The sequence below is a fragment of the Dipodomys merriami genome, unplaced genomic scaffold (assembly GCF_024711535.1).
Source record: "Dipodomys merriami isolate MVZ:Mamm:240054 unplaced genomic scaffold, mDipMer1.0.p SCAF_509, whole genome shotgun sequence".
In the NCBI taxonomy this organism is placed as follows: domain Eukaryota; kingdom Metazoa; phylum Chordata; class Mammalia; order Rodentia; family Heteromyidae; genus Dipodomys; species Dipodomys merriami.
In genome coordinates this window covers 271407-297577 of record NW_027206079.1, presented here as the reverse complement: position 1 = coordinate 297577, position 26171 = coordinate 271407, and the positions used below count along the sequence as shown (strand labels likewise).

At 45.6% G+C, this 26171-nt stretch overlaps 1 protein-coding gene across 2 annotated transcripts in view; it reads right to left on the bottom strand.

Annotated features, from left to right (window-relative positions):
* The window catches only part of LOC138810769 (histone-lysine N-methyltransferase 2A), a 78025-nt gene that overhangs the window by 2615 nt on the left and 49239 nt on the right, over window positions 1-26171 (bottom strand). Inside the window, exons 18-36 of one of the 2 annotated variants that reach the window (XM_069997976.1) lie at window positions 25132-25242; window positions 24515-24588; window positions 22590-22783; window positions 22168-22274; window positions 20462-20599; window positions 19601-19759; window positions 18754-18871; window positions 18464-18542; window positions 17309-17469; window positions 16691-16876; window positions 12330-16539; window positions 11711-11800; window positions 9082-9146; window positions 7911-8081; window positions 5585-5659; window positions 2029-2207; window positions 1837-1940; window positions 1350-1433; window positions 844-973 (exon numbers count right to left, since the gene is read on the bottom strand). In XM_069997976.1, the coding sequence (XP_069854077.1) occupies window positions 844-973; window positions 1350-1433; window positions 1837-1940; window positions 2029-2207; window positions 5585-5659; window positions 7911-8081; window positions 9082-9146; window positions 11711-11800; window positions 12330-16539; window positions 16691-16876; window positions 17309-17469; window positions 18464-18542; window positions 18754-18871; window positions 19601-19759; window positions 20462-20599; window positions 22168-22274; window positions 22590-22783; window positions 24515-24588; window positions 25132-25242 (6435 nt within the window). Of the gene's footprint in view, window positions 1-843; window positions 974-1349; window positions 1434-1836; window positions 1941-2028; window positions 2208-5584; window positions 5660-7910; window positions 8082-9081; window positions 9147-11710; window positions 11801-12329; window positions 16540-16690; window positions 16877-17308; window positions 17470-18463; window positions 18543-18753; window positions 18872-19600; window positions 19760-20461; window positions 20600-22167; window positions 22275-22589; window positions 22784-24514; window positions 24589-25131; window positions 25243-26171 lie in introns of those variants that run through there. The other variant, XM_069997975.1, reaches the window with a different exon arrangement.

The following is a 26171-nucleotide window of genomic DNA, read 5'->3' as shown; positions in this document are numbered from 1 at the left end:
TATAAGAATCTGACAGACTTTCCTGCCCAGCTGGCTTCTAACTGAGATCCTCAGATCTTAGCCTCCTGAGTGGATGGATTACAGGCGTGAGCCACTGGTGCCCAGCTCTCCAGGGTGTCTGCATGCTTATCTTTAGAGTAGATTCTGAACATGTATGGGGACTTTTCACAGGTCTTGGAGATGTAACTTTTTTTTTTTTAATGTCTTTGTGGGGTTGACTCCTAGCACTGAAGAAAAAATGTCTTAGAATTGATAGCACATATCATTTCTTTTCTTTTTCTTTTTCTTTTTTTTTTTTTGTCGGTCGTGGGGCTTGAACTCTGGGCCTGGGCGCTGTCCCTCAGCTCTTCAGCTCAAGGCGAGCGCTCTACCACTTGAGCTACAGCGCCACTTCCGGTTTTCTGGTGGTTTATTGGAGATAGGAGTCTCACGGTCTCTCCTGCCCGGGCTGGCTTTGAACCGTGATCCTCAGATCTCAGCCTCCTGAGTAGCTAGGATTACAGGCGTGAGCCACCAGCGCTCGGCTTTCTTTTTCTTTTTGGTGGGTCGTGGGGCTTGAACTCTGGGCCTGGGTGCTGTCCCTAAGCTTTTTTGCTCAAGGCTAGCACTCTACCACTTTGAGCCACAGTTCCATTTGAGATAAGAGTCTCACAGACTTTTCTGCCCAGACTGGCTTTGAACCTTGCTCCTCAGATCTGTCTCCCAAGTAGCTAGGACTACAGGCCTGAGCCACCAGAGCCAGGCGGCACGTATCATTTCTTTGGGGACTCAAGGATCAAGTGGACAGCTGTGGTCCTTTTTTAGGGTAAAACCGAAGAACAGGGACAGGAAGAGGGGTCTCACCTTGCTGTCATAATACTTCTCCCGCTTGTCGGTCTGGATGGAACGGATGACGTTGCCGGCATACTCAATCACCATCTCACCTGCATCGATGTTTCTCTTGCAGAAAAGACCCCGTCCGTGGATGGGAGACCTGGGTCAGAGAGATGGGAGAGACCAGGCATAAGTTTTCCAGTATTGTGTGAATCCATAAATATGTATCAATGAATGGATTCTCCATGTCTCTTAGCTTCCCAGATGGTCACTTACAAGGAATCTGTGCACATAGATTGCGCTGACAAATGGCCAAAGATGAGTGATTTCTACATTCCCTAGCCTTCTAAAAGCAGCAGTGCTCTAGGTGTCTATGGGGAAGTCCATGTTCAATACAAGAAGCTGCGGAAGCTCAGGCGCTCAGGCTCAATTAACTGTACACACAAATGCCTCACCGCCAGGAGGAGGGAGTTACTCCAACATTTAGTCTCTTCATTTCATTCGTTTCATTATTCGCTCTACAATCTTAGCCATACCTGTAGACACCAACTGCCTCCTTAGAAGTCTTTTTTAAGTGCCGGAAACGCATGGGCATCGGCAGATCCATGCTAGTTGCTCTCCTAGGAGAGAAGACAAATTATTAGCAAATTCTTTTCAGGAAATAATGTTTTGAGTCTTGAAGTGAAGGATCCTAGAGACTATGAATACACTTATTCACTATCTGGCATTTCTTAAACTAGGCCCCTTTCCAAGACAGTTCTTTCTGACCACATCTACGGTTACACACACAGCAAAGTTATCAGCAAAGGTTATTACCATGAAATAAAATTGGCATCTTACAGCTGCTCAAACCTCTTCTAACTTACAGTCCTCTCTTTACTAGCCAGCTACATTCCAATGCAAACTAGATTTGAGTCTTCTTAAAATGCATCAGGAAGCTGTGGTCCAAGCACAAGGACGCAGCGCCCTGAAGCGGGGTGGAGGGAAAGGACGCTTGGAATGACTGGCTCCCTGGGCGCTCACCGAGCGGACTTCAGCTGCACCTCCTCCTCTTCCTCGTCATTGGGGTTGTACTCAGGAGGCTGTCGGTGTTTAGAAGCCAGGAAGTTAAACATATCAAATGCCGACTTCCTGGAGCCAAAAGATGAAGGTTTACATTTAAAGAATGGAGCAGCATGTCAAGACAATGGTATCAGTGGGAATCTCCACGGGTACTTGCCTCAGATGGACCTCAGCCCTGGCTGAGCCGTGGGGGTTCAAGGGAGGTTCATTGGCCTCTTCAGGTTTGTGGAAACGGAATTTGTAATTCCGACAGTGCTTGGCACCAGACAGCTGCTCAATCAGGAACACAACTGCATCATGGAGAATCCCCAGCATCCTCAAGCCGTTCACACCTGTGGGGTCAAAGGCACCCAGATGGCAGGCGTGCAGCCAGCAGGAAGCAGGCAGCACAAACAAAGGGCCCGTGCTATGGGGCGGCTGCCAGCGGCTGCTCATGGGCGAATGATAATTGCCTAGAAATCTGCACCAGACAGCAGCCAAAATAATGCTGGTATTCATCCATCAATACCACACACATTAGCCGGGCACCAGTGGTTCACGCCTGTAATCCTAGCTACTCAGAAGGCTGAGACTTTCCTGCCTGGGCAGGAAAGTCTGTGAGACTCTTATCTCCAATAAACCTCCAGAAAACCAGAAGTGGCGCTGTGGCTCAAGGGTAGGGCGCTTGCCTTGAGCTGAAGAGCTGAGAGGACAGAGCCCAGGCCCAGAGTTCAGGCCCCACGACTGACAAAAAAACAAAAACAAAAACGGCACACATTCACACAGGATACTGCAAAGCTGCAGTCTATATATACTGTTGTGTACTCGGAGTTGCTACTGCACTATTTCACTTCATGCTTATACTGACTATTCTGAGGTAGCATTATTGTTTTTGTCTTTTGTGCTTCTGGAGATGGAACCCAGGGCCTCACACATGCTAGCGCTCTACCACTGAGCTACGTATCCCTAGTCCGTTCACTTTTTTTTTTGGTCAACTGTGGGGCTTGAACTCAGGGACTGGGCATGGTCTTTGAGCTTCTTCTGCTCAAGGCTAGCACTCTACCACTTGAGCCACAGTGCCACTGCTGGCCTTTTCTGTTTATATGGTACTGAGGAATCGAACCCAGGGCTTCATGCATGCTAGGCAAGCACTCTACCACTAAACCACATTCCCAGCCCACCCTAGGTCTCTCTGTGCTCAAGGCTAGCACTCTACAAAATGAGCCACAACCACACTTCCGGTTTTTGAGTGGTTATTTGGAGATAAGAACCTCACAGGAGCCAGGTGGTGATGGTCACGCCTGTAATCCTAGTTACTCAGGAGACAGATTTGAGGATCATGGTTCAATGCCAGCCCGGGCAGGAAACTCCATGAGACTCTTATCTCCAATAAACCACTAGAAAATCGGAAGTGGTACCGTGGCTCAAGCAGTAGAGCACTAGCCTTGAGCTGAAGAGCACAGGGACAGCACCCAAGCCGAGTTCAAGCCCCATGACCAAAAAAAAAAAAAAAAAAAAAAAGAATCACACAGGGATTGTTCTGCCTGGGCTGGCTTAGAACTGTGATTCTCAGATCTCAGCCTCCTGAGTAGCTAGGATTATAGGTGTGAGCCACCTGTGCCAAGCTAGCCCATTAACTTTAACAAAAGGAAACCTAGTCCCAGAGAATTTAACACTCAAAATCATAGAGCTATTATACCTACATTTGATCTTCATATTATGTGATCCTACACAGAATCCCAATATTGTTTGTAGAAGTACCTGTGTTCCTTGCTCCTATGCTCATCAGTATAAGAGGAATACCAGCATACTCCTAATGTGCACTTTGCTGTGTTGTTACAGCAAAGACAGTTACATATTTACTAGCTACTCTTTTCCTTTTTATACATGAAAACATTTGTATAAATCTGTTGGCAGAGATGATTAAAGGCTTTTCAAACTCATCAGTTATCTCTCTCTCTCTCTCTCTCTCTTTTTTTGTTGGTCGTGGGGCTTGAACTCTGGGCCTTGGTGCTGTCCCTGAGCAATTCAGTTCAAGGCTAGTTCTCTACCCCTTGAGCCACAGTGCCATTTCTGGTTTTCTAGTGGTTTATTGGAGACAAGAATCTCATGGACTGTCCTGCCTGGGCCAGCTTTGAACCAGGATCTTCATATCTCAGCCTCCTTAGTAGTGAGGATTATAGGCGTAAGCCACTGGCACTTAGTTCATCAGTGTTCTTTAAAAGAAAAAAAAAATGTACAGGGCTGGGAATGTGGCTTAGTGGTAGAGGGCTTACCTAGCATGAACAAAGCTCAGGGTTCGATTCCTCAGTACCACATAAGCAGAAAAAGCCAGAAGTAGCACTGTGGCTCAAGTGGTTGAGTGCTAGCCTTGAGCAAAAGAAACTTGGGACAGTGCCCAGGCCCTGGGTTCAAGCCCCAGGACTGGCAAGAACAAAACAAAACAAGCAAACAAAAATGTATACAGGACACTCAAAACACAGTAAGCTGGACGATTAAATAAATGAACATGCGGGCCGGGATGTTGCTCAGTGGAAAAGCACTTGCGCCTAGCGATACAACTGAATTGATCCCCAGCACCAGAAAAGACCAAAAAGAAAAAAAGAAAAGAAATGAACATGCCCCAGCAAGGCAGGGGACATGGGGAAGGCTTATTAAGAAGCATCTCACTAAGCCGGGCACTGGTGGCTAACGCCTGTAATCCTAGCTACTCAGGAGGCTGAGATCTGAGGATCGTGGTTCAGTCAGCCGGGGCAGGAGAGACCATGAGACTCCTATCTCCAATAAACCACCAGAAAACCAGAAGTGGCGCTGTAGCTCAAGTGGTAGAGCACTAGTCCTGAGCTGAAGAGCTGAGGGACAGCACCCAGGCCCAGAGTTCAAGCCCCACAAAAAAAAAAGAAGCGTCTCACTAAGGTTTTCCCAGACCGGCCTCGTACCTGAATAGCTAGGATTATAGGTATGAACCACCTGCCTGCCTGGCCAAAGATTACGACTTTTTTTTTATGGGCTGGGAAGGTGGCTCAGTGGTAGAGCGCTTGCCTTGCATGCATGAGGCTCTGGGTTCAATTCCTCAGCACTACATAAGCAAAAAGAAAAAAAAAAAGCCAGAAGTGGTGCTGTGGCTCAAGTGGTAGCATGCTAGCCTTGAGCTGAAGAGCTGAGGGACAGCACCCAGGCCCAGAGTTCAGGCCCCATGACTGTATCCAAAAAAAAGAAAAAAGAAAATCTGCTTTACGGGCTGGGATGTAGCTCAGTGGCAAAGCGCTTGCCTAGCAAGTGCAACGTCCTGGGTTCGATCCCCAGTACCAAAAAAGAAAAGACAAAAAAAAAAAAATACAGTTAAAAAAAAAACACCAAACAAACAAACAAACAACAAACCAACCCGAGTTGGGAAGGTGGCTCAGTGGTAGAGCGCTTGCCTTGCATGCCTGAGGCCCTGGGTTCGATTCCTCAGCACCACATAAGCAAAAAGAAAAAAGCCGGAAGTGGCACTGTGGCTCAAGTGGTAGAGCGCTAGCCTTGAGCTGAAGAGCTGAGGGACGGCGCCCAGGCCCAGAGTTCAGGCCCCACGACCGGACCCCCCAAAAAAAAAAAAAAAAAAAAAAAGGTGTTTTTTTTTTTTTAAAAAGAAAGTTTATTTGTTCTTGTCATTGTAGTGGTGGTATTTAGACTAACAAGTTGCCAGAATGTTCTGAGGCAGGAATAAACTTACAGCGCTAGCCATTACCTGCAAATGATAGCTGCTTCAGGCGCGCATTTGATCGAGCTTCCTGGACTTTATCTGTCAATGACTTCCAGGCATCTGAAGGGAAAAGAAGAAAACTGTAAGCTGAAAAATATTCATGCCAACATCTCTTAATACTAATGATGTGCAATACGTATTGTGCTTAGGATCCTACAGTGCAACACACATCTTCTTAGGATAGAACAGCTTGTTTTCCTTTTGTTTTTAGTAGTAGTACTGGGGCATGAACTCAGAGCCTTGTGCTTAGCTGTCTTCTATACAGCTAGTGCTCTACCACCTGAGCCATGCCTCCACTCCAGCATTTTGATGATTAATAGGTAGAGTCTGAGAGACTTTTTACTTGGTACCCAGTCCTCCTAATCTCAGCTTCCCATATAGCTTAGGATGACAGGTGGGTACCACCACCACCAACCATCTGTTAGAAGGGGTCTTTTCTGCCTGGGCTAGCCTCGAATCACAATTCTCCTGTTCTGCACTAGGCATAAGCCACCATCACCAAGCTTTTTTGCATACGGTATAACTCACTATGTTTCTCCCACCTCCATTTTTCAAGGGCTGAGATTAGAAGCATACACTGGCATTCCTCATTTTCTCTGTGTGTGGTTCTGGAGAATCAAACCCAGAGCCTTGCCCACACTAAGCATAGAGGGAACTTAAAAGTAAAAACATTTTTACTAACACTGCTGCTGGTTCCTTGAAGGAGCCCTCTGTGCCGTGCTCTGGTGCACAGCCATCTTGCTGCTTGACAAGCAGATTCTAAGGAACTAGAATTGTGTGTGTTAAGGTGTCTCAGTGGTAGCGCTTGCCTTGCATGCATGAAGCCCTGCGTTCGATTCCTCAGCACAGAAGTGGTGCTGTGACTCAAGTGCTAAAGTGCTAGCCTTGAGCTGAAGAACTCAGGGACAGCGCCCAGGCCCAGAGTTCAGGCCCCATGACTGACCAAAAAAAAAAAAAAAAAGTATCTTTTTATATCAACATGTAAAACTAAAGATGAGGAATGTGCGTAAATGCCCAGTTTCTGCTTTTTTTTTAGTCTGTCGTGGGGCTTGAACTTTGGGCTTGGGTGCTATCCCTGTGCTCTTCAGGTCAAGGCTAGCGCTCTGCCACTTGAGCTACAACGCCACTTCTGGTTTTCTAGTGGTTTATTGGAGATAAGAGTCTCATGGACTTTCCTGACCGGGCTGGCTTTGAACGGTGATCCTCAGATCTCAGCTTCCTGAGTAGCGAGGATTACAGACATGAGCCACTGGTGCCCAGCTTCCGGTTTCTGTTTTTAAAGTGGTCAGTACCAATCTAAAGCTTTTGTGGTCTGTCTTACCTTTTGTTTGGTCAATCATGGAGCCTGAACTCAGGGTCTGCGTGCTGTCTCTGAGCTCTTTTGCTCAAGAATAGTGCTCTACCACTTTGAGCCACAGTATTACTTTTGGTTTTTGAGTGGTTAATTGGAGAAAAGAATCTCTAGCCAGGTACTCATGGCTCATGCCTGTAATCCTAGATAATCAGGAAATTGAGATCTGAGGAACCAGATCTGAAGCTAGCCTGGGCAGGACAGTCCATGAGACTCTTATCTCTAATTAACCACCAGAAAATCAGAAGTCGTGCTGTGGCTCAAAGTGGTAAAGAGCTAGTCTTGAGCAAGAAGAGCTCAGGGACAGGGCCCAGGCCCTGAGTTCAAGCCCTACAACCAACAACAACAACAACAAAAATCTCACAGGGACTTTTCTGCTTAGGCTGGCTTTGAACTGCAATCCTCAGATCTCAGCCTCCTGAGTAGCTAGGATTTCAGGTGTGAGTCTCCCAGCCCAGCTGGTCTTAAATTTTACTTAAAGTGCACAAAATAAATTAAAAAATTTTTTAAAAAGTACAAACTTTACAAACAACTCTGAAAGAAGAAGTGGCACTGGCGCTCTGGCCGGGGGTGGGGCAGAGAAGACAAACGAAGACAAAGCTGAGCGCATGAAGGGCAAGTGCAGGAGAGCCTTCCAGGCAGGGGAAGAGCGAGGGGAAGGGGCCTGGCCTTGGCTCCGTGCTGTGCGAGGGGACACAATCTCTCTCTTCTTTGGGCGGCACTGGGCTTTGAGTTCAGGGCCTCCCACTTGCTAGGAGGCATTGAGCCACTCAACCAGCCCAGCACATGTAATCTTAACAACATAACCCTTACCACCAGATTTTTACCTTGAGCTGTGACTGTCTAACAGAGAGAATGTGGTACACTCTCCACGTGTGAATCCTCCGTACTACAGTGGCACCACAGAGGTGGCTGAAACAGGGCTATTAAGGGAGGGCTGACTGAAGTCAATCCACTCACCTTCAATACTTTCTGCACAGATCTGAAAGCCATCATCACTTGAAATTTCAAAAACAAGTCCTTTCTTGGGCTTTTTCTCAGCAATGCTTTCCTTCCGCTTCTGTTCTTGCTGGAGCCAAAGCATCAGAGGAGAGCTGAAACTGCTTTCTTCTTCTTCCACTGCTTTAGGTTCTAGGCCGGGAAAAAAACAAAAAAAACAAAAACAAAACCAGCAGCCATATGGTTAGAGCAGTGAATGCTTCCTGCAGGGCAACTGTGTGCAGTGTTGTAGTGACTGGGCCTGGCACCACGCCACGGCTGCCTCATCCCACACGCTGCTGCCAGCCTCGAGGCCTGGCGAGCTTGCCTTGGGTTAGAGCCAGCGTGACGTTTGGCTGTCTCTGTGGCATGACAACTGGCTCATCTGCCCTAAGCATGTGTCTTCACCTACTGAAGATGTGAAGACAGGTGGAAAGCAAGCCTCTGTGCCTTGCTCTTCCAGAGCATGACCTTCATCGCAGCCAGCGAGGCGAGGTGAGCTCCGTGCGGCGGGAGCCCTGCACACACAGCTGACGTGGGGAGCAGTGGCCACAGAGCAACCGTCTCTGGAGGTGGCATTTGTGGCAATAATGTACCAGGACCCTTGAGAGACAGGCACATCAGCAGGCTACAGTAATGGCTGTCTCGTGACTCCGCCTTTTCTGTGTGCTTCCGGTTGGGACGCTCTCTCCTTGGGACTGGGCAAGGTCTTTAACCGGAGCTTTCTAATTCTGAATACCCACATGTTTCCTGACTGAACTCACAAGGCTGGATGGAAAGTGCTTTGGGACATGTGTGGTGTTGGAACCAGAATCTGTCTAATAAAATCAAGATGGTTCTTGGTTTCCCTTTGTGACTAGGGAGGAACTCAGGGTTTCACTATTTAAATGTCACTGCTATAAAGACCAGCACAGCAGGAGAGGATTTCCAGGCATTATTTGGCCCTCTGGCTGTGGCAGATGATCAGACTATAACACACAACATGATTAATAACTGCTGCTCTGCTTTCATGCTAGCCAGTGCTTTACTTCTTTGAGGATTACAAGTATTAGCACTGTTTTGGAATCCAGAAAGATGGGAGGTTAAAGTCAGTAATTGTAGCAGTCCCTCTAGCTGTATTTCTCTGATATGAACCCATTCACCTCCCACATACCTGTATTTTCTTGCTCGCTTGTTGGATTCGGTGTTGCCTGAACCTCTGGAAGAACAGCCACTTGTCTGAATAGAGAAAACCGTATGAGAGGCAAGGTCAGCTAGTTCTTCAAAAACAAAAACAGCTCTCAATCTGCCAGGACGGGTGCTAGTTATATACAAAACAACTAGTCAAAGTGAACCACAAGGTGCTTTGTGTAAAACCCACTGAATGAACTCCATTGCTACACTCATGAATAGCACACATAAAGAGCCACTCCCTTGAGATTCCTTCCCAAACATCAACAGTAGTATCTGTGTGTGGTAGACTGTGCCCTTGAAATTCTTCTCATATCCATAGAAATAGGGAAAAAAATATAAAGGACACTTGTCAGAAGCAGTTCCGGAATTACTTAAATAAGGCTATCTGGTTCAGCTAAAAATAAAGTAAGTTGTACAAGCCAGTAAACCACCATCTACTTTCACCTTCTAAAATTAATCCTGAAACAATTTGACTACAAAGCAATATATATTAACTGGTTAAATAAACCATCGCAGATCCACACAATAGTATTGGAGGTAGTCACTATAAAAAGTGAGGTGTGGGGCTGGGAAGGAGGCTCAGTGGTAGAATGCTTGCTTTGCATGCATGAGGCCTGGGTTTGATTCCTCAGCACCATATAAACAGAAAAAGTCAGAAGTGGCACTGTGGCTCAAGTGGTAGAGTGCTAGCCTTGAGCTGAAGAGCTGGGGGACAGTGCCCAGGCCCGGAGTGTAAGCCCCATGACAAAAAAAAAAAAAAAAAGTGAAGTGTGTTAGCTAGGCACTAGTGGCACATGCCTGCTGTAATCCCAGCTACTGAGGAGGCTGAGATCTGAGGATTATGGTTCAAAGTCATCTGGACAGGAAAATCTATTAGACTCTTATCTCAAATTAACCAGCAAGAAAAGCTGTAGAAGTAGAGCTCAAGTAGTAGAGTGCTAGATAGTCTTGAGCAAAACAGCTCAGGGACAATAGTGTCCTGGCCCAGGACTGGCACATACACAAAAAAGGTGAGTGTGGCTAGGTCTGGTGGTAAACACCTGCAATCTCAGTACATGGAGGCTAAGACAGGAGGATTGTACATATAAAGCCAGCCTGAGCTACACAGTTGTCTCTGTCTCAAAAACAATATAAAGCAAAGCAAAGCAAAGCAAAATGAAACGACACAGGTACGCTGCTGCTACCATACTGGCACAGGAAGATGTATGCAAAATACTAATTTTTAAAATTTTTATTTTTTTGGTGCCAGTCCTACGGCTTGAACTCAGAGTCTAGAAGCTGTTCCTCTCGCACTCTACCACTTAAGCCACAGCTCCACTTGCAGATTTTTGGTGGTTAATTAGAGATAAGAGTGTTACAGATTTTTCTGTCTGGTCTGGCTTTGAACCACGATCCTCAGATCTCAGCCTCTTGAATAGCTAGGATTACAGGTGTAAGCCATTGGCACCTGGCCTTTCCTTGTTTTTTGTAAATAATTATTGTAAGACAGGCACTAAGACTCTTATCTCCAACAATCAACCACCAAAAAGCTGAAAGTGGAGCTGTGGCTGAAGTGGTAGAGCACTAGTCTTGCATGAAAAAGCTCAGAACAGTGCCCATGCTTCACGGCCCAGGACGAACCAAAAAAAAGCCAGTAAAGATGGGTAAGTACATTATCATTCCTTTTATGTAAAAAAAAAGCATATATACTTTATACAACTACTTAAATAATGAAAAAGTAAAAAAAAAAAAACCCAAACAAGCATATACACATTCACACAAATACTACGTATATCTGCATATGCATATGAATGTCTGCATGCATGAAGCTACAGGTGAAGGGCAGGACAGAAACGTTCACTATACATTTTTTTTTTGTTGGTTGTGGGGCTTGAACTCTGGGCCTGGGCGCTATCCCTCAGCTCTTCAGCTCAAGATGAGCGCTCTACCACTTGAGCTACAGCGCTACTTCCCGTTTTCTAGTGGCTTATTGGAGATAGGAGTCTCACGGTCTTTCTTGCTCGGGCTGGCTTTGAACTGTGATCCTCAGATCTCAGCCTCCTGAGTAGCTAGGATTACAGGCGTGAGCCACCAGCGCCCAGCTACTATACATTATTTAAATAATCCTATGCTACTTTATTTTCTAAACAGCCTGTACTTAATTCCATTAGAAAAGGAGACCTTGTGCCAGGCTCTGGTAGCTCATGCCTATAATCCTAGCTACTCAGAAGGCTGAGATTTGAGGATTGTGGTTTGAAGGCTGGCCTGGTAGGAAAGTCCACAATACTCATCTCCAATGAACCACCAAAGTGGCAGAGTGCTAGCCTGGAGCAAAAATGCTCAGGGACAAAAATGCTCAGTCCCTGATTTCAAGCTCCATGACTGACCAGGAGAAAAAAAGGAGATTTGTAAGGCAGAGTGATACTGTCCAAAAAAGAAAGAAATATTGCTCATTACTGGACTTATGAAATGGTAACCCCTCTGTACAATATCTTAAGAACAACTACAAAATTATATATATATATTATAATTAAAAAGAAGATCACTGAAAACAAAATAAACCAAATGCACATGGGGAGGAAGAGTTCTGACTCGGGCAGAGCGAGTGGAGGTTAGTCTTAGGAGCTCACCCTCTGGGCTGCCCACACTCCTTCTGCAGCGGCTTCTGTGCTGGCTGCTCCACCCTTGCTGCGTCCGGCTCTGTCTCTGCTCCCAGGGCCCTGGAACAGAGTCATTTGTATAAAGAAATAACCACTAAACATGGGCCAAAGTGGACACAGAGGTCAGTCTACAGAAGTAACTATCCAGCCTGGACAACACTTACAAGGCTGCGTCAGTACTCAAATTCACAAAAGTTAGAATGATGGTCACCAAGCGAGGGCATGGGGGCCTTTCTGGGAGCACTAGAAAGTGTTCGCACAGATGAGCAAACGTACAACACACGTACACACAAATGTCAAAAGTGCCTGGCACACTTTACACATCACACTGCAGTGGCACGTTTTGTAACCGGACTCTGAGTCTCCACAGCGGGGACCTCTGCCCGCCACACAGGAGCTTTGCATCGTTCCCTAGCATCCTAAACTCCCAGCCAGAAGGAAACGGGAGCAAAGAGCAGCACTGCTTGGATGTAGCGCTCTCCAAGAATCAACACCAGGCAATACAATGACTCCAAGTCCAACCCCAGAAAGCCTGGTGAGGCAACTGAGTGCCTCTGCCCAGACTAGAACGGACGTGTGGCTGGCTCACCCTGCGACCGGCGGCCCGGAGGTCGTGCTGGCTTCTTGGTCTGGAACGTGTGCTTCGGAACTGGTCCTCGAGTGGGAAACTTTGTGCTTCTTGCCACTCCCTTTGTCCAGAGGCAGCTGGATCCGTTTGACTTTTGCTTTGGTTTTGGTGGGAGCTGGCACTGAAGGGCTCGAGGACTGCTGTCCAGAAGAGGGGGAGCCGCCGGGAGAGGCCGAGCTGGCCGGCGCAGCGGGGGGCAAGGCCTTGCTCTGCTCCAACCTCACGCTGTTAGGGACATCGGCTGTTTGGGTGAAGTTGGGTGCCGGGGTCCCAGAGGCAGAATCCAGATCCCGCTGGGAAGACAGGCTCCCGGTTTTGCCAGCGAGGAGCTGGTTCACGTGCTGCAGCTGATAGTGCTCTTCTGTCTCCGCAGGAGGAGACGTGGAGGCCATGGCCGAAGTCTGTGGAGAAGGGAGCACACAGATGCTTGAGCCTGCAGCCATTGCCGCTGTAGAGGGCGTCTGTGTGGTCCCCAGTGGCGGGAACATTCCCGAGCTTGGTGGTAAAGTCACAGGCTGTTCCTGAATACCCAGGCTCTGCTGGCTGGCTTTGATTAGAAGATTGCTGATGGAGCCAATGTCTGAGGACCCAAGCAACCTCGGGCTGGTTAAGGTGACGTGTCCCGGAACTGACGCACTACTCGTAGGGGTTGTGGACGTTTGCATGGATACCACATTCAGGACAGAGGGGCTGGACGCCAAGCCGGACACGGGCCCCGTGGCGAGGTGGCTGGCATCCTGGCTTATCGTTGCCGGGGCGGGAGTTCCGCTCACACTCTGTGGTAACAGCGGGGCCTGTTCAAAATACATCACACCAGATTTAGATCTTTTTATGATGTTGGGGACAGTTCGGTGAGAGGAAGTATTAAGTGACCCCAAATCTAAGAGATTAGGATGACTGGAAAGCTGGGAGGGTGTGAAGTTGATCAACGTCATATTGGAAACCACGTCGGAAGGGGCAATGGTGGAGGGGGTACTAGAGGGCGCGAGTTTTTTGTTTTTCCGTGTGTGTAGACGAGAGATGGGTCTTTTCTTGAGTCCAGAGGATGGGGTGGCTACTGTGGTAGTGAGGTCTGTCCTCTGGTTGGCTTCTGAAACCAAAAGTTGGGGATCTGGAGGAGGTTGAACCCCAATAAGTAGGCCTGAAGGCGGACTGCTGATGTTGGGTGGGAAGCTACTCTGAGTAGCGGCGGGGAAGGAATGCAAGTGCTGGTGATGAGGCATGGAGAGCAGTCCTTTGCTAGCAGGAGGGAACAGGGACTGAGAAGCTGGCAAGCTGGGGTTCAGTCCAGTGGTCAGGGTGAGGCCACTTCCCATGGGCCCCAATACTGAAGAATTGGTCTCCATCACACTGGGGGCAGAACTAACAGGAGAGGTCAATTGGATTTTTTGGGTCACTCCATTTGGAAGAGTTTGGAGAACATAAAGCGGCTGCATGTTCTGGTTCACCACAATGAGTTTCTCGGTGGCTGGCTTCAGGTGGGGTGGAGTGGTCTGGACAGCTGCGTTAGAAATCTGAGAAGGGCCGGGGCTATCAGTAGAATTGGGCACGTACTTCTGGTTCTGGATGGGCACAGTTGGGGAAACGGGTACCTGAAGGCCAGGAGTACTACTGTTCCGAGGTAAATCCTGACTGGTGCCATGACTTTGTTCCACGGAACCACACGGAGGGCTGGAGATGTGGTCGGCATCCATGTGACCCTGGATGAAGTGGTCAGGAGTCATGTGACCCTCGGGAGCAGGATCGACCCCTGGGCTCAGCAGCGCTGGGTCACCGTCGGCAGAGGCCACCGATTTTTCTGTGATGGCCACTCGCTTCTCCCCGGAATCTGAGATTACCGCCAGTCGACTGGGATTCTGGCTAGGGACTGTGGGACTCCGGGTGGTCAGGACGGACAGATCAGAGGGCAGTTCTAGAGGCAACTCAAACTGCTCCTCTGCTGAGATAGAGGAAGAGACGCTACTGTCCACGGGTTCTGTGGTTGGCAGCTGCTGAGAAAATACTTCAAAAAGACCCATGTCTTTCTCACGATTGCTGTCAAGGCCCAACCCTTCACCAAGATTCAAGAGTTCAGAGGATGAGGACTCCGGGCTCTCCCCCAAGGCCTGCATGGACGGGGTATTCTTCAGTACAAAGTCCATGATGTCCGAAGGCAGGATGTTCCCACAGTCGTCACTGTTGTTGTTGTCGGAGTCCGACTTCAGGAGCTCAGTGTTGTAGGTGTCTAGTAAGTTTTTGTCTGATGGGGTGCTCGCGTGGACTCTGCGGCTCGACTCCAATGAGCTGAGCTGAGCTTCTAAGGAATCCTGCCCCTGTGTTTTCAGCCTGCTTACGGAGTGGCAGTTATCCATCTTCGGCTCACTTTTGTGGCCCACAGAACTCTTAGTGACATGTTCTTTTTCTCCAGCATCTTCGGGCCGATCAATCTTTAAGTTTTCCGTTCCGTTTTCTTTGCCGTTTCTCTTTGCGATCTGGCTGCTTTTCCTCGTTGTGGCTGTGATGCTGGTGTCACTCTCGGTCCCGTCGTCAACACCATCCAACTGTGAAATTTTGGGGAGGTCACACTGCTCCTCTTCCCGAAACAAGTTGTGGGACGCAAGCCGCTCCTCCCCACCTGAAGAAATGACTGTTCTGGTGAAGTTGTAATAGTATAAGTCGTCTTCATCTGAAGTGCTCAGGTCATCAGCCCCGTCTACCTGTCCTTCTGCCGATCTCTTGCCTCGCTTCTTCCCAGGGGAGCTGCTGTAGAATGGAATGTCTTCTTCCCCGTAGGATCTGACGCCATAGAGTGGGGTGAGCCCAAAAAACATGTTAGACCTCGCGCGGGCGCTGCGGCGGGGATATCTCCTCTTAAAAGAGCCATCCTCCTGAGGTTTGGGGCCATCTGGCAGCAGTAGGTTTCTGTCCTGCACTGGAAGGTTCTGGTAGCTGTTCCTCTGAGACTCCTGGGATGAGGTATTGTTGGGGCTTGGTTGGATCACTGGACCGTCCCCTGGACTTTTGGAGGCTGAAACGGGGTCTGTCGGTGATGCGGACTCCATTTGCACAGGGGAGGCGGGACCACTTTCTTTCTGGGCGTTTTTGGATTGACTCTCACTTTCCATTTTTAGTGGTGTCACCTTGACGGTGCATTTCCGGGGTGCCTGTGATTCCTTGCAAGACTCTTCTACTTGCATGGATACAGCTTTAGGGACTCCTGAAAGAGAAAGGCCCTTATCCCCAATCTTCTCAGAAGAAATGTTATTACATGGCCGCTGCCCCATAAACTCAGGAGTCAAAACCTCATCAATGAACTCTGGCTTTAGGTTTCCGTCCTCGTTAGTTGTTACTTGACCAGGTTCCAAAAAAGATTTACTGGAATGCTTTTCTTTGAAAGTTTCCTTAGAAGATTTCTTCCCTTTCTGCCTCCTGTCTCTGGAACTAGATCCCACATGTTCATTGATAATGGACGACCTATTGCTTACTCCAGAAAGCTTCAGAGTTTTGACTTCAATATCTTCATCTGGGGAGAGGTTTGCTGGTTGGGCAGACTCTGTGTGTTGGTCTCGATCATTCCTTTGCCCTCTTAAATGAAGTTGTGCGAACGGAAGGGCCTCTTTGGAAGGAAATGACACTGAAGACATCTCAGAGAAAGCGCCAGTTTTGCTAACACTCAACTCTCCAGAAGTGGCGTTATGAGCCTGGGAGGCCAGTTTGGGAATGGCAGGGTGAGCCACATGTGCAGCTCCCTCTGAGCTCTTGGAACTCAGCATTTTGGTCTTTTCTCCCTTTAAAGAGGAACTCTTGGATGCTGAGTCTGAAGCACTGGAATGCTTCATTTCTGAAGATGACGATCCATCCAAGTGGCTTGTTTTAGTGCCTACGGTGGCCACGGTCCTTCCTGAGGTGGGAGTGCCATGCCCCAGATTCACGCTTGAACTCGGTGGCCCTAAGCCGTGATCCACTTTGGCACTGGCCTCAGCGTCTGGAGCGGTCCCACTGGCGGAGACGGAGGAGACACTATTCCTGGAGTAAGTGTTTCCAGTTCTCATGGGAGAGACTATCCGGAGCTTTGACCGGAGAGGCGACAGGGAGGAAGTACTGTGACGCCTCGAGCCAATGCTTCGCAGTCCGGAGGAGAGGAGAGGATCACCCACCGTGACGATTTCATGAGTGGTTGGGGTAGGACTTCCTGAGTAAGAGAGAAAATAACAGTCTATCACTGATAGAACAGACGTAGCAAGGTTGCTGTTTTCAGTGACTTGGCTGCATCCATTTATAGAGAACTGAAAACAAAGTTGTCATTTCTCTTGGGGCTAAGCTTCTGGGGTCAAGCCCTTTACCTGCAGAAGGCAATGGCCGACAGCCAGGGGATCTCTGTGTAGGAGAGTAGCTGGGTGTTCGAATCCTAGGAACCTTGGAGATGACATGATAATAGCAGGAACTAGAGGTTTGCGCATGCGGAGGTCGGTCTGGTGATGGAGGACTGAGAATTGCAGCTGTATTTTGACTGTCTTTAGAGGAAATTTCTGTGGGAAGAAACAAAAATGCTTTTAACTATAAAAGCTTGGTTAACAAATAGCCAGGCGCTGGTGGCTCATGCCTGCATTCCTAACTACTCAGGAGGCTGAGATCTGAGGATTGTGCTTCGAAGCTAGCCCAGGCAGAAAAGTACCCATGAGACTTTTATTTCCAATTAATCATCAGAAAACCAGAAGTGGCACTGTGACTCAAAATGGTTGAACAAAAAGAGCTCGGGGCAGCACAGAGGGCCTGCGTTCAAGCTCTACAACTGACAAAAATACAAAACAAAACAAAAATCAAACCCAAGCTAGCTATTAGGGAAATGTCAAACTAGAAACAAAAGTGTCCTATGAAAGTGGCTTTTCCCCTTCCAGCTTTTAATCTCAGTATGCACTCCCCGAACTCTAGTTCTGGCCCCAGTTGGAGTTCAGACTCACCAGTAAGCGATGACGGACTGTGGGCAATGGTCCTGTTTTCATCGTGTTGCACAGTGCTATTGATGTCTGGCTCTACAACCGGAGGCCGGCACTCCACTATCTTGCATGTATACACACAACGTTTTCGGGCATCGGTGGTGCTCCAGTACACCCGGGAACACCTGACAACGGAGAAGAATCACAAATGAGAGGACAGAAGCAAGTGGACACTAACATTTGTCAACACTTTTCCTCATCCTGGGTCCCCTGGTTTCCTGGATTTAGTGTTTTTAGTTTTACTTCTGGAGCTCTTAGTTTACATTTCCCCTAGTTAGGTTGTTCCAAACTTAATGAAGTCTTTGGCCTTTCTGAGCCTCTCAGAAGATTGCCTAAGGTTGGTTTTTTAAATGATTCTCAAAATAATAAAAAATCCTAAAATAGAGAAAAAGAAAAAGACTTACTACTACTACTACTACAAGAAAGAGTTACTGACTCCCAGGAAAGGACTGATGCCCCACAGCGTGTACAAAGAGAGGCCCTAAAACCAGGGCAACCTGAGGGGAAGTTCCCTTCGGGAGAAAAGCCCCATGAGGCAAGAAAAATGTAATTGCTTCAAGTCTGCTGCCTTGTTTACACAAAGAGCTTCTAGCTGAATGTGAAGTACACGCTGTTATTACGACTGGAATGCAGAACAAATTGGAGTATTTATTACAAAACAAGACTCCAGTGAGGAAGATGTACGGGCAATTTGATCTTACTATCAGCTTGTTAGAGGCTCAAACAATTTGCATCTTGTAAGATTACAAATCTCTTGTTTGCTTGTTTATTTGCTCTGCAATGGTCTCACCAGGTAGCAGGCTGGTTTAGAATTTTTTTATTTTTGGTATATGTGATTTTGAAAACATCTGGATTTTGGCATGAATGGAATTTAGAGGAATCTTGAGACGGACTCTGTTTTTAACAGACTTTATTTGAAAATGATTCTGAAGTGCCACAATGCTTTACTTACATAATGACATTTACCTGATACAGTGTTTTAATTCCACACTACAAGCTGATACAAGTAATTTTTAGAACATGTTATAAGCTAACAAGTACATGTCTACATGAATGGCCTGTACATTACGTCCAGTGCTCTCAAGTTGTAGGGGTTGCTGTGTTTATACTACTACTTACTGATATCCAATAGGAAAGAGTTTATCTTCACAGTCAGAGAGATCATTCAAAATTCCCAAGCAGTCGATTGTCATTGAGCCTGTCCGATGGAAAAGGAAGGGATTAGAGGAGACGTGTGTGTGTGTGTGTGTGTGTGTGTGTGTGTGTGTGTGTGTGTGTGTTTCCATCTGAGAGCTAGAGACGTGTGTGTGTGTGTGTGTGTGTGTGTGTGTATGTGTTTTTCCATCTGAGAGCTAGAAAGCACCCAAAAGGCAATACAGCCTTCCCCAGTAAGCAGGGCTAGGTCATACCAATCATCATGTGTATATTTTCTGGTTCTAAGCCATTGAGGAACTTCCTTCTCAAGCTGATCCCTTCAAAATCCACAAAAACTCTTCTAAACACTTCGAATCCATTCTCAGGAACCACCTTAAATAAAAGCAGTGGTTGAAGTTAGTGGGAGGTCCCGCGGTACTGACTGAGGGGAAAGCACAGAACCCATCACAAAATCACCCTCTGTCTCACTAGCAGCACCTCTTTGTTTCCAGCAAGACAAGATTACTTCAAGAACACTTAGTAACATCTGGTAAGAAAGTAAAACTGGTTTGTCAACTTGCTATTTTCAGTATTGTTTCCCCTGAATTTCTAGGGAATTCAGAAAGTATCTAAGCAAGTCATAAGAAGAACTCCAGGAAACTTAAATATATTTTGCTAAGTGGACGAAGCTGGTCTGAAAAGGTCCATGTGTTCTACACAATTCCATGGATAGGAAATCCTGGAAATGACAAGACCATGGAGAAAGACTGGTGGTTGTACAGGGCTGGGGAGAAACAGAAAAGCAGGCAGAACAGAAAGGGATGTTTAGACAGTGAAAACCCTGGTATGAAAACACTATATGACGTTTGTCCAGATTCACAGATGTACACTATTAAGGGTGAGATAGTTACACAGTGATGTAACTTCATTAGCTGTAACAAACATAGCACTGGGGGAGGGGAGAATGCTAATTATTCTGGGGGAGGTGTGGGGCAGCGGAGAGCAGAGTGCATAAGCCATCTCTGATCTCCTACTTAAGTTGCCATGAACCTTAAACTGCTCTCAAAGAAAAAGCCTACCGTGAAAACAAAACCAAAATCCACTAAGGCAAAGCCAGCTCACCTCGCCTTTGATCAAATCCCGGTGTCGTTGGCAGTACACCTTTTTATCATCCAGAAAGACACAGTTCTTGGCTCGGGAACACATGAAATGGTAGTTGCTTGTGCAGGAGGTGAGACAGCAACCCACAGTGGCTCCCGGCTTTTGGCAGAATTCGCATCTCTAAAGACCCAAAAAGAACAAGAGCCCAATGAGGCCTTCAGAAGCCTACAGAACTGCCCTGCTTGGCGCCTCCTACAACTCATCTGCTGCTGACTTACAGAGAAATGAAGTACATAGCTTCTTCACATCCTTTCTCTCCCATACAGGGCTCTGTGTCTACTGCATTTAATTACTGCAACTTGGATTCATCATTGGTTTACAGGACATGGAATTTGGAAGATATATGCCAAAAACATCACCCTGCAGGGAAGTTACTATATTCCAACATGACTCAGCTTTACAAAGACGTCATGAGTCAGACATGTTCCGGTACTTACTAGACAGATCAAACAGCCACATCACAGGGTTCAGATTCCCCTTCCTTTCCCCTGTGTATCACTCATTATTGTCACAGTCTGCACCTCTCTCCCAGCAGGAGCTCTTTTTGAGAATCCTTCATTTTCACACCATCAACGCCTTCTAACTCAGCACCACTGCCACTACCCACTTTCCACTGCATGTACACACATGCATGTGTCTGTGAGTTTGTTCTGGAGACTCAAAATGCTGCTTCAGTGGTATCTGAGGTCACTCACATACTTGAATTAGACCCCAAACTAAATGATGCTTTGTTTTCGATTTCTTTTTGCATGGACCCACAGAGAGAATATCCACAAACGGATAGGGAATGTCTTTCCCTGGATTTGCCCACTAAGTCCTTACCAGCTGCTTGCCCCTGACCACCGCCATGTGCACATTCTTTAGTGACCCATCATCATCTTCAAATACTTCTGCTGACCACAGAGCACAATTCACATGTGTCCACTCATTCTGGCCAATGTACAGCAAACGACCAGCATCCTATGAAATAGAGATTTCTTTTCTCTTAAAGAGTTCAATATAATGCTCAAGACATGTTCCTCAAGATTAGCTTTACCTTAGTTAAGACAACCTCAAGAACGAACCTATTAATTCTTTAGGGAGGCACACAAAAATCTCAATTCAGTTTTCAATGTTTCCATTTTCTTTCTAGATTACTTTTTCAGACTGGAAATATTTTATAAATCTGGAGAGTCAGAAAGTGTAATATGTGGTAAGTTTAAATAAATGTGCTATTACTTCTTTAAAACCATTATTTAGAGCCAGCATTCAGACTGCATTAAAAACTTTTTCCTGCCAGTGCTGGGGTTGGACACACAGCCTCATGCAGGCTAGGTAAGTGCTCTGCCACTGAGCCACACTCCCAGTCCCCAAACTCCTGAAAAAAAATTGTAAAAAGCTTACTATGTACCAAGCATTAAATAAGAGTTTTCCATACATTACTCCATTTAGTCCTCACAACCATTCTGAGGTAAGCATTGTTTTCTTTCCCTAGAAAAGGACTGTGAGGAGGCTGGAGCAGATAGCGCTGAGGGGGAAGATGAGGGTGAAGAGTACTAGCTGCTGCTGCTTTACACTCCAAGTCTTATGATTGTTTTATTTCTGTCACTGTTTTATTTCTGTGCATTGTTATCTTTATTTTACACATGTAATTGAGGGTCAGATAGACTAGGCTACTTGTTAACGTTGTAAGTAAATAGAAAAGCAGAGGAATGAACATGGCCGTCTGCTAGAAGCGAGGTTCTGATCTGTCCTATGTCCACGCTAAACACAGCTACTTCACCAGCAGCTTCCTCAGAATGCCCTTTTCTTTGTGGGCATCCCATTTGCCTAGCCACATCCCTAACCCTGACTTTCATAAATCTGTGTGTGTGTGTGTGTGTGTGTGTGTGTATGTGTGTGTATGTGTGTGTGTGTGTGTGTGTGTGTGTGTGTGTGAGAGAGAGAGAGAGAGAGAGAGAGAGAGACAGACAGACAGACAGACAGACAGAGCAAATGTGCATGTGGGCTGGTTCTAGGGCTTGAACTCAGGGCCTGGGTGCTGTCCCTGAGCTTCTTTCTTTTGCTCAAGCTGGTGCTCTACCACTTGAGCTTCAGTTCCAGCATTTTGGTGGTTAATTAGAGATAAAAGTCTTGTGGACTTTCTTTTCCAGGCTGGCTGCGAAACCTCAGATCTCAGCCTCCTGAGTAGCATGATCCCAGCACCCAGCTTCATAAAATCTTTTTAATGAATTCCCATGATAAATTATTAGGCAGCAATAGATTATTTTAAAGCAAATCACATTTTAAATTAATTTGTCAGTTATAAGAAAACAAAATAATCCTCTTCACGTCTGACACGATGGTGCATGCTATCATCCAGCTACTGGGAGGCTGAGGCAGGAAGATTACATGTTCCAGGCCAGCTCAAAACAAAACACAACAAAAGTGTACAGTAAGTACCATCAAGTGCCAAACAAGAGGCACCTCAGGCATCAAAATTACCACAAATGGGAAGCAGCTCACAAGAGGTATCTATTAACCAGGATCTTCTGTCTCCAAGTACTTACATTTGCACTGTCATCACCATACATCAAACACAATGCACACTGTCTGTTATCCTCTATGCCTGGGGGCGGGTTCAGCTCTGGGCTGTCTTCTCGAGTCCGATCAGTACCTTGGAACCCAAAAGACAGGCAGTTAAAATTGACAGTGCTATGTTTAATTCCCAGGACAAAAGAAAACAATCCTGCTAGTGTATGTAAAATAAACACTTCTTAAAAAACGTTCCAAGTTATGTTGTTTGATTGAGCTAAAATACTCAGAGTATTGATGTCAGGCTTTGTTAACATCCCAAGTGAAGCAAAAATAATGACTTCATTACATTTATGGATGATCTGAAAATTCCCTTTTCTGGTTAAGTTTGGGTTTACAAAGTCTGTCATATGCATCTAGAGAGAAAAAGATCACGCCTCTTCCCTTGATGCCTTACTCAAAATCGGCGGTGTGGGAGGATGCAGAGGCGTGGGCGAGTCTGGTTCTCCAGGCCCCTTGGGTTTGGGAGCGGGGATGATTTTCTTCATGAGAGGAGGCTGTTCGGTGTGGCTGTTCTCCTCTCGCTCCTGCCACTGAGCATAATTATGGTCAAGTGAAGGTGGAAGCACTGCGTTTGGTAGCATCCCACTGCTGAAAACAACCGATTCAACAAGTATTTATTGAGCTCCTACAGTACACCTAGAACAATACAGATAGTCAAAGGCTTGACAGCACCAGGTCTGGACCCATCCGAGCCACTTATAGAATGTATCTGTACCTCAATGTTCTAGAGTATTATTGAGATAGTATATATTAGATAGTATTTCAACTCTCCCCCACCCCCACTGCCAGTTCCCAGTTTCTCACTATATAGCCCAAGTTAGCCAAAATCTTCCATTCTCAGCTTCAAATATGCTGGGATTAGCCGGGCGCCAGTGGCTCACACCTGTAATCCTAGCTACGCAGGAGACTGAGATCTGAGGATCACAGTTCAAAGCCAGCCTGGACAGGAAAATCCATGAGACTCTCATCTCCAATTAACTACCAGAAAACCAGAAGTAGTACTGTGGCTCAAGTGGTAGAGTGCTTGCCTTGAGCTGAAGAGCTGAGGGACAGTGCCCAAGCCCAGAGTTTAAACCCCATGACCACCAACACCAACCAAATGCTGGGATTATACCACCACACTTGGCTTGAAAAGGTAATTGTAATATATGACACTTTGCTAAACTTCCTGAAGTAATAACACCTATCAGAAACTAAAATGATTTACTGTCATAAAAATTAAATTAAGAGTAGTAAAAAACACTGAACCAAGTAAACTAGAACCCAACTATAATAACTAAGTTCCCTAAAATATAGTAGTTTCTTAAGTGAAAAAGGGCAAGAGTTTACTGCAAACATTAAGGGTTTGTTTTTTTGTTGTTATTGTTTTTTGTTTGTCGGTTTGTTTGCGGCTTGAACTCTGGGCCTGGGCGTTGTCCCTCAGCTCTTCAGCTCAAGACTAGCACCCTACCACTTGAACCACAGCCCCACTTCCAGCTTTTTCTACTTATGTGGTGCTGAGGAATCAAACCCAGGGACTCATGCATGAGAGGCAAGCACTCTACCTCTGAGCCAACTTCCTAGCCCCTAACTGTTGTTTCTGAATCAGCACAAAAGGTACCTGAACCAATTTTTGTTTTGAGGTGGAGGTCGGGGATAGGAGCGGTTTGCTGGTCCTGGGGCTTGTATTCAGGGCCTGGGCACTGTCCCATACTTTTTGTGCCCAAGGCTAGTACTATATCACTTTGACCTACAGCTCTACTTTCAGCTTTTTTGGTAGTTAATTGGTAATGAGTTCTTATGGGCTTTCCTGCCTGAGCTGGCTTCAAACAGTGATCCTTGGATCTCAGCCTTCTGAGTGGCTAGAATTACAGGCCCAAAGCCACTAGCACTAGGCCTGATTTACTTTAAACATTAAAACATATTAGAAGATTGTTATAGTGGCTCACATCTGTAATCCCAGCTACTCAGAGGTGAAGATCAGAGGAACAGAGTTTGAGGCCAGCCTATGCAAAAAGTTAGCGAGGCCACATCAACAATCAACAAGCTGTGATGGTGATGTGTGTTTTTAGATACTCAGAAGCTTAAGTAGGAAGATTGTAGTCCAAAGCTATGAACAGGCATAAATAACATAAGCCCCCTTCCAAAACGTAATTAAAGCAAATAGGACTGGTGATATGGTTGAATGCCTACCTAGTAATCCTGAGGCTGAGTTCAAACTCCAGTAGTATCAAAAACTAAAAATAAAAACAAGCTTCCTAAAAGACCTCAATGTAGAAATATGAGAACTCTAAGATTTCTAAGTGACAAAGGGAAAAATGTAATGCTGAATTTACTTACTTGCTTGATACTTTATTTGGCTCCCAAAACCTGGACTTTTTGACACTAAACCATGGGAAAACTCTTTCCATTTGCTGAAAGAAAACCAACAAAAAGTAAACATGTGAAACAAATAACTTCCCATCAGTATCTCTGTCAGTATTGGTAATGATTTTAGGCTACCAAAGCCTAAAAGATCCATCTACTCTGACAACCTGACTAATTCCTACCAAAGAATAGGAGAATCTAATTAAAACGAAGATGTTTTATACATGGGACAAAGCAAACAACAAAAGAAAACAAGTCAATGTGTTCCTGAGTCACTGCTCATAGGTAAGCATTACAAATATGAACTATAGCCAGACATTACAGGATCACACCTGTAATCCTAGCTACTCAGAAAGTTCAGATCTGAGGATCATGGTTCAAAGCCAGCTTAGGCAGTCAGGAAAGTCCACGAAACTCTTATCTTTAATTAACCAGCAAAAAAACAAAAAAACAAAAAAAAACCCAAAAAGCTGAAAATGGAGCTGTGGCTCATTAGAGTGTTAGCTTCAAGCAAAAAAGTTCAAAGATAGCTCTTAGGCTCTGAGTTCAAGCCTTAGGACCAATACAAAAGAGAGAGAAAGAAAATTTACCCGGATAAAGAAGGACTTGACCATGCTGTTGGCTTTTTTAATCTCTGGCTGCCCCCCATCGGAATTAATGGCTGCTTGAATGATCTTTACAATATCATCACTGAACTCCAACTGTGTGCAAAAACAAAAGTCCAATTATCCATAAGATAATCAAGATAATTTATAAAACAATTCATGACACTCATGTGACACTCTTCCCTACTTAGTCATCCAACATATCACATCCTATTTTAAATAATGTCATTTCTCTTTGGCTGAGGCCTTCAGAATTCTGTACACAATTAACTTGCAGCAATCTGGAAATGCAGGTTAATAAGGCAAAAATACAAACAAATTAACTTGATCATGCTAAGGTAGCCAAACAGGTTCATAATTTTTCATCTAGACTAAAATAAACACGGAGTAGCAAATGCAGACCACATACAGTAAATGACCATTTCCTATATATTTGTTCCCTCTGTGCATTTTTAACATCATAAAATTAAAAGCATCTAGTTACAAATGAATAAAGTCAGATCCAAGCTCCAAAGAGGAGGATGAATTAACTACACATTCTCATTTATCCTAAATTAGCTAGTATCCCCTCTTCATGTAAAAATAATTTTCAGAGAATTCAGATAAAAGCCAAATAAAATAGAGAGATTATCCTATCATAATCCTTCTTCTAAAATACAGAACTAATTCATATATATATATATATATATATATATATATATATATATATATATATATATTTAGTGTACATATGTATATAAATACATACATATTTAGGTATCTCAAGCTATGTGACATTTCTAAATACAATTCCAATTATTTTCTTTTTAATACTTTTAATGGTTATTTTTTCCTTTATTAATTTTCTGTATATGTGGTACCAAGGGATCGAACCCAGGGCCTCATGCATGTTAGGCAAGCACTCTACCACTAAGCCACATTCCTTGTCTAATTCTAATTATTTTCAAATTTACTCATAAGCAGCTTCATTCCCCAAAGATTCAAGGAAGTGAAGCGGGTGCCTAAAACTTTGGTGGCTTGCTATA